This window comes from Moschus berezovskii, chromosome 11, assembly GCF_049115385.1.
Source record: "Moschus berezovskii isolate FMDL1 chromosome 11, NW_MosBer_1.0, whole genome shotgun sequence".
NCBI classification, from domain to species: Eukaryota; Metazoa; Chordata; class Mammalia; order Artiodactyla; family Moschidae; genus Moschus; species Moschus berezovskii.
In genome coordinates this window covers 20,072,934-20,089,028 of record NC_142470.1, presented here as the reverse complement: position 1 = coordinate 20,089,028, position 16,095 = coordinate 20,072,934, and the positions used below count along the sequence as shown (strand labels likewise).

Sequence of the window (16,095 nt, the reverse complement as noted above, 5' to 3'; positions counted from 1 at the left end):
AAAACCAGTGTGGATCTTCAAGTGGGAACTGTCCTCCATGCCCAGTCTTTTGTCTTTGGGCCATCACCAGCAACTACTAGGGAAAAGGGCTGGTTATACACTTAGCCTAAGGTTTTGATATGTTACGATTAAACCCTCACAGCACGTCCTGTGAAGACAGGAAATACAGCAGCAAGTTACCAACTGATAGGAAGTCTCCATTCATGTAAGACATTCAGAAAACTGAACTTTTGAATTACGTTAGAATATAAGTGAAGAGACAATTCAAAGGACTGAGAACATTTCTTTATTGTAACTTACAAAAAATAAATAACAACTGTCAATAATCTTTGTGAGCAATTTCTCTAAAAATCTAAATTCTGTAGGATACTTAAATTGTTCTCTGGCCAGAGGAAAGAAGCGTCTGTAGTAGTTTGCATGAATACTCAAGTTTAGCGGCACCAGCTCATCTTTCTAGTCGAGAAGACTAAGGTCGATGTGGAAGTAGACGTAAGGAAAGTAGTCTTGGTTGCTGAGTTGGAGTCCAGGGATCTCCACAGATGCCTGTAAAAGATGTCACGTTAGTGCATGAGCTCTTCTCGTTTTATGTTTCTGTATGAGGAAAGCTCTCTAGGCACTGACTGTAATTCCTGCCTGCCACAGCCCACCCCTAACTCATGCATACAATCTCTTGTTAACCTTTCACATTTGTGAAGTGTAGATTTTTCTAATAGTCCGGCAGGTACCATTTTGGGGGAGTAGCTCCATGTGGAGAAGCTGACCTTACTAGAAAAGGCAGGTTTCTCTGGATGCTATACCTACATCCAATATACTTGCAGCTGCAACTTCATCCAGATGCCTGAAGACCGAGTTCAGAACCTCTCGTAAACGTTTGGTGCATGACTTCTTATGAGGCTGGAGGAGAACCGCCTGGAAGTTCACTGGCAGTCCATACCTGTTGAGGCAGACCAAGTGTGTAACAGAGTTACTGCCAGTATGGGTAAAATGAACCTGACAGTAAATTTTAGAAAGAGTGAAAAATCAGCCAACATAGCCCAGGAGAAGAAAACTCGGTTGAGCAGAATGTCAAGGGTCAGGAGTGAGGCTAATTATTAGATCTTTCTGCACAGAAAAATCTCTAGAACATGCTCAACAGCTTCTGATGGTGACAGTCTTTGACTAGAGCCAAGCGGTCCCTTGGGTATGTGTTGATTGTCAGGTAGTAAGGGCTCAAGTTGAAAGGAGGCCGTCCTACAAATATTCTGACTCCAAAGCCTTTGTCTAAAATGCAGTTTAGTGGCTTTACTTTTCTCCACAGTCCATTCTAGAGGAGATCAATCCTGGGTGTTCATTGGAGGGACCGATGCTAAAGCTGAAACTGCAATACTTTGGCCACCTCATGCGACGAGTTGACTCACAGGAAAAGACTCTGATGCTGGGAAAGGTTGGGGGAGGGAGGAGAAGGGGATGACAGAGAATGAGATGGCTGGATGGCATCACCGTCTCGATGGACATGAGTTTGGGTGAACTCCAGGAGTTGGTGATGGACAGGGAGGCCTGGCATGCTGTGATGCATGGGGTTGCAGAGAGTCGGACATGACTGAGCAACTGAACTGAACTGAAAGACCAGCACACACAGATCTGATTTATCAAGATTGTTCATTCCTTTTGCCGAGTTTTGGGTGGACAGGATTTTAAATGGACTTTGGATGCCAGAGTACATGTAAAAATCACTTACTGGCAGCTTTTCCTATTGTGTTATCGCAACGAAGTATTTACACTGGGACTTCCCTGGTGGTCCAGTGGCTAAGAATCCACCTGTCAATGCAGGGTACACGGATTCCATCCCTGGTCCAGGAACATCCCACATGCCACAGAGCAGCCAAGGGGCTGTGCCCAGAACTACTGAAACCTGTGGGTCTAGAGCCCGTGCTCAGCAACTAGAGAGTAGCCCCTGCTCTCCACCATTACAGCAAGCCTGCGCACAGCAACAAAGACCCAGTGCAACCAAAAATAAGATGTTTACACCAAGTGCTATATTAAGTAAATGTGCATTTTGTAATGGGTCACTGTTTTAAAAAATACATATATATTTACTACCATTGAGCAAATGCTTGGATATGCAATACTACCGATGCTTCATGCCCGAGTCAGGCATCTGAAAGCTGGCCTTGAGATGCCCTTTTACTGCCTAAACTGTTAGTATAACTTCGTTTTTATTTCACAATCAAGGCCCATAAATTAGCCCCTCACTTTCCTGATCCTCATTTCTGGCTGTTAATGGTGCAAAGCGTTCACTCAAGTCCTGAGGTCTCCTAGTGGGTCTATAGAAAAGTAAAATGAAAGGGCCATTTGTCACTGCCTCACTGTAACCAAGCAGAAGACCTACCTGGTCCCACGGCCTTAGGACACTGAGCGAGCGGGCCCCACCAGAGCTGAGAGGCGAGGAGAGCACAGGGGTCACTGATGCTGGCAGGGAATAGCAGGAGCCCCTGGGCTAGATGGTGGGTGTGAGGATGGCCCAGCAGACACCCTCATTCCTTCTTTGCTCACGTCTCTTGTCATCAAGCTCCGGCTACCCAGAGGACAATGAGCAGAAGGTCACAGTGCTTCCTGGAGAGCCCCTGTCGCTTGGATGAGCAGTGGCTCTCACCCTGCCTTCCCTCCTGAATGTCCCACCCCACTCCCAGTGCCCTGGATGGAGACCCCACCACACACCCACGACCTCACCAGCACAGCTGTCCCTGCCCACGGCAGGGAAGTCCAAGCACCAGACTTTAGACTTGTCAGAGGGTGATAGTTACTGATCCAGAGCCCAGGACACATGTGTGTCTGGAGACGGCATTCCAGCTCACAGACGCAGTAGCCAGACCATCACTCTGCCACCCTCCGACCGGTCACCCCACCACGTTCATCACCAGGTTGCTCTGGGAGGCTGTTTGCTGCTGCTGCTAAGTCACTTCAGTCGTGTCCGACTCTGTGTGACCCCATAGATGGCAGTCCACCAGGCTCCCCCGTCCCTGGGATTCTCCAGGCAAGAACACTGGAGTGGGTTGCCATTTCCTTCTCCAATGTGTGAAAGTGAAAAGTGAAAGTGAAGTCGCTCAGTCGTGTCTGACTCATAGCGACCCCATGGACTGCAGCCTACCAGGCTCCTCCGTCCATGGGATTTTCTAGGCAAGAGTACTGGAGTGACTTGCCATTGCCTTCTCCGGGGAGGCTGTTTACCCTTCCCCTGAGCCAAGAGGCCGTCTGCTGAGCTCTGCTCCCCTGACCAGCCCATGAGCTCCTTGTGCAGCGTTCTACCCGTGTCTAGTGAATAACAGACGCCGCTAGCTAGACACTGGCTACAGGAATGCTCCTTCCCCTCACCCGGCCTCCACGCTCTGGACCCCTTCTGCATCCCACACCCCTTTTGGCTTCAGGGCTTCCACATTCTTCCCAGACCCTTCCAGTCCTCTCCCTGCTAGCTGTCCCTTCTGGTCAGTTCGAACACCAACTCCATTCTGCTCAGAACAGGCCTTCCAGGAACAGGGGGTCAGCTCTCCCATTCCTTTCTCCTCCAGCCGCCCCCAGGCTGCCCACTTCTGGACCACTCAGTAAAGAAGCCTCCATCCCCTCGAGGCCCCCTAGATGGGGGCCCTCCACCTGCGCCCTCTGTACTAAGAAGGTCTCAGTCACCACCCCAGCCTGCTCACATGCCACCATTGTGCCCTTTTTAAAAATTCCCCCAGCTCTCATCCCACCTATGAGAGCATCCAGGGTCCTATGTCACCGGAGCATCCTTCAGTCACTAGTTGCTCACGCCCAGTGGTCCCATTCCAGAAACACGTCAAGCCTTGACCGTCTGCTTCCTGACTCACCCATCTCTCCCTCCTCCAGCCTCTGACATCCCCATGGGCTTCTCTGCCCCGACTCTTAGAGGCTGGGCTCCCCTTTGGTGTACCTCTAAATGACGCTCCGTAGGTGAGCTCGTCCAAACACATCAACCGTCACTGGTGATTCCCTAACATTCATTCTCCACCAAGTCCTCTCCCAAGATCCAGGCTAAATTACCCAGCTACCTTGCCAGCTTCTCCAGTCTCATCACGGTCCCACCACTCACCCAGGGCCCATTTCTATTTTCATCTTGGGTGATCTAAGCGCCTGACAATGAACCAACCAGCACTTCCTCCACCGAGGGCTGGTCCACTTCTCTTTGATGTGATTCAGCCCACAAACGTAGAGCACCTCCTCTCTGTCCAACTCCAGGCTGGGTGACAGGCAGAGAGGCAAGTCACCCCGGCCCTCCTCTCTAGCTCCCAGAGTAGGGAAAAAGGACAGAACCAACTCTGAGGAAAGACAGAGCAGCAAGGGCCAATTGAGGGCAAAGGCCGAGGGGTCGGAGAAACAAGGTAACAGGTGAACTGTAGCCATCTGCTCTAATCAAGTTGCTTTAACATCTGTTTTCTTAGCTTATGCGCGCTCCATATGATGCAATATGAAAAAGTCATGAAAAAAGATCGAGTATCTCTATGCATAGTGATGAAACTATAAGCAGATGAAAAAAAAAAAATTGCAGAACATCAAGTACAAATGACCTGACTTGGGAAAGAAGAGTCTTAAAACCATTAACCGGGATAATGCATGGGTGGTGGAACTGACTAACTTACTTTCCACAGTACCTATTTCTGAACTTGAATTTTTTTTTAAACAGTAGTGATGTATTACAACTATTCAGGAGAAATAGAAGTATAGGTTTTAAAAATGTCATACACTGATAGTTTTAAATAGAATTGTTTTTGCATATACTCCATTTTATTGAGCTTAAACATGATATTCGGGACCTCTGTGGAGCAAACATGATATTCTGGACCTTGCTCTTGAGCAAAATGGGCCTCCAGTAAGGATGGCAGGCTTTGCTATACTGAGCCTGAGGACCAATGATTTTCAAGGTGAGCAGGGACAGACTGGGGCCTGTTGATGTCTGGAACACTCTGGGTTATCTTGAGCCTGCCCTTCAGCCCGCTGTCACAATGCTTGCCATGACAGAGGTCTGAGATGTCTGAGAGAGGACGAGGAGCCATGTCAGACCCAGCTTGTGTTTGGACAAAATCACACTGGCAGCCACATAAAGGATGAGCTGGAGGCAGAGGACCAAGGAAGAGCCTTTGGCAACAGCTGGGAAGGAGATGGTGAAAGAGAGCGAGCGAGGGCCAAGGCAGGATGGAGGCTTGTCAGGGGTGCCGTGATGTGGAGGGAGGGGAGGACGTGAGGATGAGGGCAGGGAGGCATCCAAGGGGGTCTGAAGTTTGGGGAGGAACCTGAGGCCATTGGCAGATACGAGGATCAGGAGGAAAGGACTGAGAGGGAAGATGAGCCAGAAGTCCAGGGGAAGCCTCTGGGGAAACGAATAGCAGGGGGCACCTAGGAAGCCTGTGCAAGGAAAAGAGAGCGGGACACTCTACCAGGCAGGTGTGGGATGGGGTCCTGAGGACGCCTTGGGTGTACACAGGGAAGGGGCCCAGCAAGAACACCCCAGAGGGGCCAAGGGGCCACTGGACCTGCAAGCCTGAGCAGGCTGAGCTTTGGGAATGGGGATGCAGTGAGCTACATGCAGTGCTGCAAGACCGCACCCCCCACCACCACCAATAGTTCAGGATACAGGAAATGTTCAAATGGGCTTCAGTAAATATTTCCTGTTTGACTCCATTTTTGTAAACATTTTATAAAAATCATGCGTATCTGCAAATTTAAAAAAACAAACTCAGAAAGTCTGAAGGATGCTAGAAACACCAGTGAGTTAGCAGTGTTTCCTCTTGACGTTAAAGTTACAGGTGATTTTTCTTCATTCTTTGTGCTTACGTGTAGTTGCCAAGTTTTCCACAAAATAGTGAACCTCTTTTGCATTTGTTAAAAAAGAGGTAAAGTAAGTTTTGTTGTTGTCGGTTCGTTTGGGTTTTATATTTTGTGCTGCCTTGAGGGCTAGGCCTCAAAAGTCAAGGATGAAGACAGTGCTGGTGTTTCTCGCAGGAGCCACTGGGCCCTGGAGAGCTGCAGAGAGTGGGTAGGGGGAGCAAGACACCAGCCTGGCAGGAAAGACACAGAGCACTGGACAGCAGGGGCCTCAGGACTGAGGGAAGGTTTGCTGGAGTCAGGAATCCCTAAGCCTGTTGCCAAGAGCCAAGAATTGCAGAAGAAGAGAGTAGGAGGGCCAGGGCATGTCCCAGAGGCTGGCAGGGTGGGGGGGGGCTCCTGGTTGGAAGGAGGGTGGCAGAGGCCAGGTGGCCCCAGAGCATCACGTCCACACACCTGAGCACAGACTCCACAAACACTCTCAGCGCCTTGATGTGGATCCAGGCAATAAAGGCTTCGCTGAAGTTGACCTTGAGCCATCGCAGCAGTGGGCCCTGCAGAGGACAGGAGAGCGGTGACCCCTCCTGGCCACTCCACCCAACGCCCGGCCAACAGAGGGACGTGGGTTTTGACAGAGCGAGCCCCGAGCCGAGAAGAAATGCCCAGCGGCCCACAGAAGCAGCAGGTCGGTCAGACAAGGCCCAGGGCCAGGCCCAGGTGCGTGTTCTCCAGGGGCCGCCTGGTGCCAGGGTGGCTCAGTGGGCCAGCCCACCCAGCACATACACGGGGCCACCGCCGACCAAGCTGCAGGGGGCTGGGTAGCCCCTGACCCAGGGCTCTCCGCAGGCAGCTAGCAGACTTCTCCGTCTGAACTGCGCTGCCAAAGAGTCCCCCTTCTGCCAGGTCCTGGCATCATCCACCAGCCACCGCTTCCAGGGGTCTCCTCACGGCCCCACTTCACGTGGCCGCAGCCCCTCAGCCACAGCAGCTATCACTAATGCTGGTGTGGCTCTCCTCTGCGGATGCCCGCAGAGGTCAGGGGTGGGTCCAGCTGGGGCACCCAAGGAAGACAGCTGAGATGCCTGACCACCACCACCCCCTCGCCCCCAGCCAGGATGTGCCCCATCACCAGCTCCAGCCACCTCCAGCCAGAACCAAGGCACCCTGGCCAGAAAGCACCCATCACTGCTGGGGGAGGAGAGGGCAGCTCCCAAGAGGCTCTGCGGATCAGGAGGAAGCATGATTCTGGGGGTCCTTGAATTTAAGACCTCGAAAGCCACAGTAGATAACAGGAAAGGCGAGGATGGGTGGGCGAGGCCGTGCGAGCCGGGGAACCCCAGGGCTCCGGGGGGTTGCTTACCTCACCCTCGCCCTCACTCTCCCTCTCTCTGACGCTCTGCCCCGCAGCGGGCCTATCGGGGCTCCCTAGCGGGGTTACCTTAACCTTGTGGTCCGGGAAGGTGGATGATCCCTTTTTAAGAGCAACACAGGAAGTTTGCTAAGGGCACAGAAATGATTTATTAATCTTTCAGCAAACAGGCATCACAAAACAGAAATCATTCTCATGGCTTGAAAAGCACGTGCTTGGCGACAGGAATGCCGGCCCACCCCCGGGGACTTGCGTGCTGGTTGGACTGGAGGGCGTGATGATGCCCTTGGCCCCCTGGGGGTGGGATGCGGGGGGTGGCAGAGGGCATGAAAGACCCGGGATTCTGTATTCCAGGGGCAGAGTCCACAGCCCCTCCCTCGGCCTGGCCAGGAGCTTTCCCACATTGGCACCGACCACTCCACCTGCCGGGTGGTGTGGGCTCCGTCAGGGTGTCTCCCTCAAGGTCAGCCCACAATCACCTCCTCGGCAATCGGAGTACACTTAGGCATGTTGCAGGCAGGAAATGGGTTAAGCACCCTTTAACATCTTTCTGTGCAAACAGGGGCAAAGCCCAGGAAAATCCCGGCCTGTACCCTCAAAGGGGGCTGAAACCCGGGACCCAGCCCGGCCCCTCCAGTTAACAAGTTAACAACAGGGACGCAGATTGCTGGTCCCACCTCAAAGAAGGCTAAAGGTGGGAAGAGATTCTTAAGCTGGTGTGGGGCTGACCCCAGCTGACCCTGCTTGCAGGCGCACTGCAAGAGCCTCACAAGGAACTAAATGAGTCAGTGTGTCTCCTTCGGGGCTCCGGTTCCCCCTCCAGGGAGGCTGGGCAGGGCTCCCCGGGGCAGCCAGGGCTGCAGAAGTCTACACCACGTGAAAAAGCGCCAGTGAGCAGCCTGAGACGGAGGTGCAGGCGTCAGGTTCGGTGTATCACTATGGTCCCCAGCGGGGTCTGTGCCAGCTTGGAGATGGGTGCCAAAGGCCCCGGACACCTGTGAAAGGTGCCACCATCGAGCCCCCTCCAGAGACGCCATGGGGGGCTGGGGCCAGGACTGAAGCAAGTGGGGAAAGGCCTCAGCTAAAGAGAGGGCTCAAATGTCCTTGGGTTATTTTGGTTTCCGGCGAGCTGGGGCAGGACACCCTTTGGACCTCAGCTCCGGCTGGTGATCATCCTCTCTGCTGGTGAGTGTGGTCTGAGACAAGGGGCTTAGGGCTCCAGCTGAGTCCTTAGCCTCAGGAAGAGGCGCCAAGCCGTGGAGCCTCGGCCAGAGGCCGACAGATTATAGATCTAAGAAGTGTGTGTTCCCTTGTTGTGTGTGCGCGTGCCTTTCTCCTCGAGGGGCGTGTGTGCCAAGTCGCTCCAGTTGTGTCTGACTCTGTGCAACCCTGTGTACGGTAGCCCGCCAGGCTCCTCAGTCCACAGGATTCTCCAGGCAAGAATACTGGAGCAGGTAGCTATGCCCACCTCCAGGGGAGAGGGGCTGAAATCCCCCACAGGTACTTCTATGTCATCAGTTTTCGTTTCCTCCTCAAAGAAGGATGGGTCGATCCAGTGGGGATCGGGGGGCCCCATTTTGGGGGGCTCTGAGCCTGGTTCTCATTCGGAGGCCATGTGTCTGCAGTCCCTCCACAAAAGTCACTGACCAGAGAGGTCAGGTGGGACACACAGAATGCCCAGCCCGAGGCCAGAGGAGACCCTGGGCAAACACACGGCCCGTCACCCACACACACACACAGCCTCCTGTTTACACACTGGACCTCCCTCCCTTCCCTCCTCTCGACACTAGAGGCTGAACTGGAAGCTTCTCTGAGAACCCTCCCTGGTGCAGCCGGTAGGGGCCGGGGACCTGAAAACATCCCACGGGGCTCAGGCTCGCTCTGAGCTGGGGGTAGCCGTGTCCCGAATGCACCCATTTTACAGAGTCACGGCCGCACCGCTCACACATCAACCGTGAAAACCTGTTTTTCTCCCCTCTTGAGCTCAGCTGCCCTCACACAGGAGAAGGTTCTGAGTGGCAGCGGTCGGAAGTTTCTGGGAGAAGCACCCACTCTTTGCTAAATGCCTGGGGGAGGTAAATACAGCTGCTGGTGACTGGTCACGTCCCTCCTGGAGGTCACGCAGGCCAGGGCTTCGGGTGACCGCTGGCTGCACTCTGCAAGGTGGTGGCCGCTCTTGGCACAAGTGCTGCTGCCTGAAGTGCCAACAGCCTCACCGACCTGCGGGGGCTGGCGAGGTCCTCTCCCAGGGCCCATGCTCGCTCGTCTCTCAGAGCTCACTTCCCTCATCCTCAGGACGGAGCCCGGAGTCCCTTCCCAGAGGGCAGGGCCTGGCTCGGTGAGATCTCCTGCTGCAGGGCTCACGTGCCACCTCCGGGTTACCTGCTCCAGCAGCCCCAGGAGGACACGGCCCTGGGGGTGTGCAGCGGGGGGAGGGGGATGAAGGGCACTGGGGGGTGGGGACTGGGCGGGGCCCTTCTGCTCCAGGCCTGTGGTGCAGGGGTGGGAGGTAGGGTGGGTTTGTGGTGAGGTGGGGGCCACCCAGAACCTTCCTGAGAACCCTCCCGGCCAGTATCATATACTCACATATTGTTGCTTCTTATCCGACAGCAATCGGGTCATCTCTTCCCTTTCCCTTTTAATTTCTTTTTCATCATAGTAAAATTCTCGTACAGTGAACCTTAAAACAAGCAAACGAGTAGCTGTGGCTAAGAGGCTTCCAGTCGGGTCAGATATCACCCCCTTCAAGGGCAGACGAACCAACCTCGGGGAAAACCCACCAAGGCCGGCCCTTACTTATTCTCTTTGGCTTTGGTTTTGAAATCATCAATCACTTTTCGAAACAGAGTCACGGTGAAGAGGCCGCCCTCCTTGTCCTCAGCGATCAACCTGTTGGAGAGAAGGTCTCATTCACTGGATGCACCACCAGGTCCCTGAGCCGGGCCGGAAAGAGTCCATCGTCTCCCCGGGGGCGGTAGGTCGCTGCCAGTGGGAGCCCGGTGGTCCAGGTGCAGCGGCCCTGGAAGGAGTGAGGGCACCGGACAAAGGACAACCCTTCCTGTGTCCTAACTCCAGGCAGTCTGTTGTCATCAGCCTAACTCCTTTCACTCACCCTCCAGGCTAGGGCTGCAGGAGCCTGCGGGTGATCTGAACACAGGCCCTGGAGGAAAACACTGGAGACTTGTGCAGATCTGGGCTGGTGGTCCAGACATGAATCAGCCAAGAGCCAGCTGATCACGGATCTCAATCACCTGGCATGCATAGCAAGTGCCCAGCTCTCGAATGCCACGGTGCAATGAAGCAGGGCAGAGTTCCCATTGGTAAAAACCATCCCACAATGGGCATTTCATGTCCAGTGTCACACTGTTCTAATTAGACACGGCCTCCCTGGCACACCCTGACATAGAAGTGCTGTGGTCACTGGGACCCATGTTCTAAGGGCCTTGGCATCCTGCTGACCACATGACCTGACCATGGGCCTGGGCATGGTCCTGTTTCTCCTGTTTCTCCAAGCCACCCATCGGGGCTGACCTAGGTTCCAGGATCCTTTCCACAGTTATCTCAGTAGGCTCGCAGGTACCCCCTGACAATGAAGGGCCTGGGGGTTCTAATCTAAGAAGCCAAGCTGCCTCCAGTAGTAGCCTCTCCCTGCACGTGGCCATGGACAGCCAGCCCTGGAGAAAAGTGAACGTTCTGGCCAAACAGGCCAGCTTTGAGGGCAGCTCCTCTGCCAGCCTGCACCCCCTCCTCCACCTCCTGTGGGTCTGCTGCCCCCGGCTCACTCCTCCAGCCTCTCCTTGTGACCTCAGGCTGTGACTGTCCTGTTCCCTGCACCCTTCAGTTTAGCTCCTGATTGCTATCACTTGAGAGACTATGACCCAGGGAGAGCCAGCCCTGCAGCAGATGCCAGGCCAGAGGCCTCTGGGCTGGGATGGGAGTGGGCAGGGCTGCCCCCACGCTGAGCTCTGTGTGCGCCCAAGTGTGTTTGTGTGTGTTAGTCACTCAGTCTTATCTGACTCTTTGTGACCCCATGAACTGCAGCCCGCCAGACTCCTCTGGCCATAGGATCCTCCAGGCAACAATACTGGGATAGGTTGCCATTCCCTTCTCCAGGGGATCTTCCCAACGCAGGGATCGAACCCGGGTCTCCTGCACTGCAGTTGGATTCTTTACCGTCTGAGCCACAAGACTCACTGTCAAATCATTTCAAATGACAAGCTATATCAGACACAGGGAAAGGTATCAGTTCAGTTCAGTTCAGTCGCTCAGTCGTGTCCGACTCTTTGCGACCCCATGAATCACAGCACGCCAGGCATCCCTGTCCATCACCAACTCCCGGAGTTCACTCAAACTCATGTCCATCGAGTCGGTGATGCCATCCAGCCATCTCATTCTCGGTCGTCCCCGTCTCTTCCCACCCCCAATCCCTCCCAGCATCAGACTCTTTTCCAGTGAGTCAACTCATCGCATGAGGTGGCCAAAGTATTGGAGTTTCAGCTTTAGCATCAGTCCTTCCAATGAACACCCAGGATCGATCTCCTTTAGAATGGACTGGTTGGATCTCCTTGCAGTCCAAGGTATAGAGAATGACAAATATCCATGTATCCCCCCTTCCCCATCAAGCTTAAGACATAAAACAATTTTCATACAATTAAAGACCCACGTGCCCTCCCAACCACATCCTGCTGCCCACACCCAGGTCATTGCTGTGCTGTTAGGCATTTCTCATCCTCAAACACTCCGTGATCCGTGCACTGGCATCTCTCAAGTCACATACCATCTGGTTCTGTCCATTTGGAGATCTTAAGTAATAAATGCCTTCATGCTGTGTGTCCCCTTCTACAACTTTCTCTTCACTTCACATCGTACAGTGAGATCTATGCTTGCTCCTTCCTGCAGCGCAAAATCGTTGGTTTTCCCCACTGGGTGGCACTCATGGGTTGAATATGTTCCTCCATCCCTTCTAAGTCACTTTTCCAGCCCTCACTGGCCACTCCTGCTCTGACCCCAGCAGCCCACATGCCAAGACTCTTCCTTCCCTGCTCGTGTTCTGAGGTCATCATGGCCAGGCTCTTGCTTGACCCTCAGGTGGGGAAGAATCCAGGCCAAGATGAGCATGTGGAACAGAGTGCTGCACAGGCCTTGCAAGCACTGAGGGCCAGAAGGTAGTCAGGGAGGGCTTCCTGGAGGAGACGGCAAGAGAGAAAACTTCTGAAAGATGGAGGGAGTCTGGCCTGTGGCTGAATGTGTGGCCGTGAACGAGCATGTGTGGAGGGCTGAGGGCCCTTGCACCTCTGGGATATGTTTGGTGGCTGGGTGTCTCAGAGTACCCATACATGGCCCCCCAAACCCAGCACCTGAGGCCTCACTTACTTGGTTGACCGTGGGACCACCATGTCTGAGAGGGATTCATAGGTTTTTTGCCATTTTACGTAACTCGGCCTGCAAGAGTACAGAATCATTCAATGATTTTTGAAGAAAAGGTTGTGAGGTATCCTGAGTGTCTAGAAAACTGCGTGCCCTTTTCCCTGAGGGACTGGGGGAAGTAGGGCTGGGGGCCAGACAGCTGGGGCCCCAAACATCCCCCGAGGCCCTGCCATGGGCATTGGAATGCTCACCTCCCCAGGAGGCCCCAGGCAGCAGGGAGGGGCCCACGGGAAGGACTCAGTAGAGACTCCCGCTGGGAGCTCTAATCCTAGGCCTGTGTGACCTTGGGCAGGCCAGCTGAGCTCTGGTCTTAGGACAAGGGAACAGTAACAGCCCCCAGGCTTGTGTGAGATGCCTCCTGTGTATGGCATCTGACAACCATGCATGGATGTCTGAGAAATGGCCACTCCTGTCACCATGACCACCACAAGCTCTGTCACCTGCTCTTGAAACCAGCTCCACAGCTGCCATTTAGGGCCCCAGCATCTGGCTGCGGTGGGCTCTCCCTTCCTCTCCGGTGAGCAGGACGATTTCCTTCATGATCTCCAACCCAGCCCAAAACCCCCAACCCCTTCTCCCCCTGGCCCACTTACTTGGGGACAATGACTAGCAGTGTGATCAGGTACTCAGAATCCAGCACGAAGTCTTCTTTGCTCACAATGTCACTCAGGGTCCGAGTGAAGAGGTTTCCCCTGGATTCACGGGGAACAAAGGGGTGGGGTCAGCAGAAAGGCACATGGAGGTACCCCTGGGCACACCCATAACACCCAGGGCAGCGGGGGACAGGAAGGCTTGGGACACTCCCCAGGGAGGGGCGGGGACCCTGGGCCAAGTGTCCTCCGGCTCTTTGTCTGGAAGGCCAGAACTGCAGTAGCTGGCAGGACCCCAGGTGCCATCACCAGTCACCCGAGCTGAATTCAACACTTTGGCTGCCTGCGCTGCCCTGGCACAAGCCGCCGGCTATTGGGAGGGGATCGCTGGTGGCAGGCAGCTTAAGTTACACAAGTGGCAGCACAGTGGCTGGCTCAAGATGCCACCTGGGCTGCTGGGCAAACACAGCCCTGATGAGAGCTCCGTTTCGCATTACACGCCTTGTTGGTCCAGTAGCCAGGAGACATCCACCTGAAATGGCTTTGCATGTGTGTCCAGTGGTGCCCTGTCTCACTGAGGTCATGGTATTTTCTAGAACAGGACCTAGGGTGTGGCAGCAGTTGGGCCAAAATTATAGTTCCTGAGATGCTCTGTAGTATCAGTGCATAGTTGATCAGTTGCTCAGTGGTGTCCAGCTGTTTGTGACCCCATGAGCTGAAGCACTCCAGGCTTCCCTGTCCTTCACTATCTCTCGGAGTTTGCTCAAACTTGTGTCCATCGAGTTGGTGATGCCATCCAACCATCTCATCCTCTGTCGTCCCCTTCTCCTCCTGCTTCCAATCTTTCCAACAACAAGGTCTTTTCCAGTGAGCCGGTGCTTCGAATCGGGTGGCCAAATGATTGGAGCTTCAGCTTAGTTTCAGTCTTTCCAATGAATAGTCAGGACTGATTTTCTTTAGGATGGACTGGATCTCCTTGCAGTCCAAGGGACTATCAAGAGTCTTCTTCAGCACCACAGTTCAAAAGCATCAATTCTTCGGCGCTCAGCTTTCTTTAGGTCCATCTCTCACATCCATAAATGACTACTTGAAAAACCATAGCTTTGACTATAGGGACCTTGGTTGGCAAATTGATGTCTCTGCTTTTTAATGTAATGTCTAGGTTGGTCATAGCTTTTCTTCCGAGGTGCAAACATCTTTTAATTTCATGGCTGCAGTCATAATCCACAGTGATTTTGGAGCCCAAGAAAGTAAACTCTGTCACTACGTTGCATCAGTGCACAGGCTGTGACGTTAACTAATACCTAAGTGCAGATGCTTCCCAAGGAAAGAGTTCTCAAGCCCTCAGTCAAGGCTGAAGAGCCAACCTGTAGAGGCTCTCTACCCTACCCCGCCCCAGAGCCAACACCTCTCTCCTCCCCCTGCCAACCAGCCATCACTGAAAAGGCCTTTAGGGGCCCTCTCCAAAGGCACCCTGCACGTGCCTTCCTGTCCCGGACTCCTTGTGATACTAGACCTTATCGGTCTGGTTTATATCTTTACCCCTCGTGCAAAGCACACTTTCCATAAATGTTTGTTGAATGAATAATTGTGAGTTCTCCAAGTGCAGAAATGATACTTAATTCTGCTTTGTACCTTCAGGGCCTAATATTAGGCCTGAGTGGGCTCTCCCAGTGGTAAAGAATCCGCCTGCCAATGCAGGACATGCAAGAGACATGGGTTCGATCCCTGGGTCAGGAAGATCTCCTGGAATACCAAATGGCAACCCACTCCAATATTCTTGCCTGGGAAATCCCATGGACAGAGGAGCCTGGTGGGCTACAGTCCATGGGGTCACAAACAGTTGGACACGACTGAGCCACTGGTGGCACACACACATGTAAGAACTGAGCGTAGTAGGTACTTAATAATTGAGCCAGGAATTCCCTGGTGGTTCCAGTGGTTAGGAACCCACACTTTCACTGTAGTGGCCTGGGTTTAGTCCCTGATCAGGGAACTAAGATCCCACAAGATGCAAGGTGTGGCCAAAAAAAAAAAATCCATTGCTCAAAAGAATTAACAGAAGAGGGAGGCAGACCCCGACCCACTTCACCCTCATCTCCTCCACTCAATGTATATGCTCAAAGGATCAACCACCGCTACTGCTGACCTCCCGACCCAGCACATAGCTCGTGAACAGGCAGGAGTGCCTCTGGCCTTCCAGCTCAGACACAGACCCTGGCTCAGCCAATGATCTCAAACGTGTGTATATAAGCCCAGCCTGGACCCCAGCTCAGCCAGGCCCTGAGGCTGCCAGGAGCTCGGGGCCCGAATACTCACATGGATTTCTTCTCCAGATTCTCTAGGTTTGTCTTCAGAGTGTTGTAGGCAGCTGTTCGGGACTTCAGGTCTGTCTCGATCTGTGCCAGTTGCTAGTTGGAAAAGCAAGAGACAGTTAAACCAGTTGGTTGAACTTAAAATCACCACAAATTGCTCCTGGTGCAGTTAAAGAAAAACACTGCATCCTGCCCATTTGCTGGAACGGCTTACATTTTTCTCCCTTCTGCTCTCGCAGACTGCCAGCATCCCGGTCCTACAGAGAGCACCATGTTGCAGACAGGAGGCTTGAGATATAAATGGCTTTTCTAGGATCAGTCAGTGAACGGAGTCTTGTTCTTATCTCGAGCCCATCTCGTACTCTTACAACCCCCCAGCCCCCACTCCACATGCCCTCAGGCTCTCAGTTCAGTTGCTCAGTTGTGTCCGACTCTCTGAGATCCCATGGGTTGCAGCAAGCCAGGCTTCCCTGTCCATCAACTCCTGGAGCTTACTCAAACTCATGCCCATCAAGTTGGTGATGCCATCCAACCATCTCATCCTCTGTCATCCCCTTCTCCTCCTGCCTTCAATCTTTCC

The 16,095-nt window shown here is 53.6% G+C and overlaps 1 protein-coding gene across 9 annotated transcripts in view; it reads right to left on the bottom strand.

Moving 5' to 3' along the window:
• Nucleotides 1-263: 263 nt before the first annotated feature.
• The window catches only part of ATP6V1C2 (ATPase H+ transporting V1 subunit C2), a 64,314-nt gene continuing 48,482 nt past the window's right edge, over nt 264-16,095 (bottom strand). For 7 of the 9 annotated variants that reach the window (XM_055401082.2, XM_055401081.2, XM_055401085.2 and 4 more), the window contains 9 exons: nt 15,520-15,611; nt 13,204-13,302; nt 12,557-12,625; nt 9,980-10,072; nt 9,770-9,863; nt 7,175-7,312; nt 6,271-6,368; nt 802-934; nt 264-543 (listed from right to left, as the gene is read on the bottom strand). In XM_055401082.2, the coding sequence (XP_055257057.2) occupies nt 454-543; nt 802-934; nt 6,271-6,368; nt 7,175-7,312; nt 9,770-9,863; nt 9,980-10,072; nt 12,557-12,625; nt 13,204-13,302; nt 15,520-15,611 (906 nt within the window). In that variant the 3' untranslated portion in view covers nt 264-453. The remainder of the gene's footprint in view (nt 544-801; nt 935-6,270; nt 6,369-7,174; nt 7,313-9,769; nt 9,864-9,979; nt 10,073-12,556; nt 12,626-13,203; nt 13,303-15,519; nt 15,612-16,095) is intronic. The other 2 variants (XM_055401086.2, XM_055401087.2) reach the window with 1 other exon arrangement.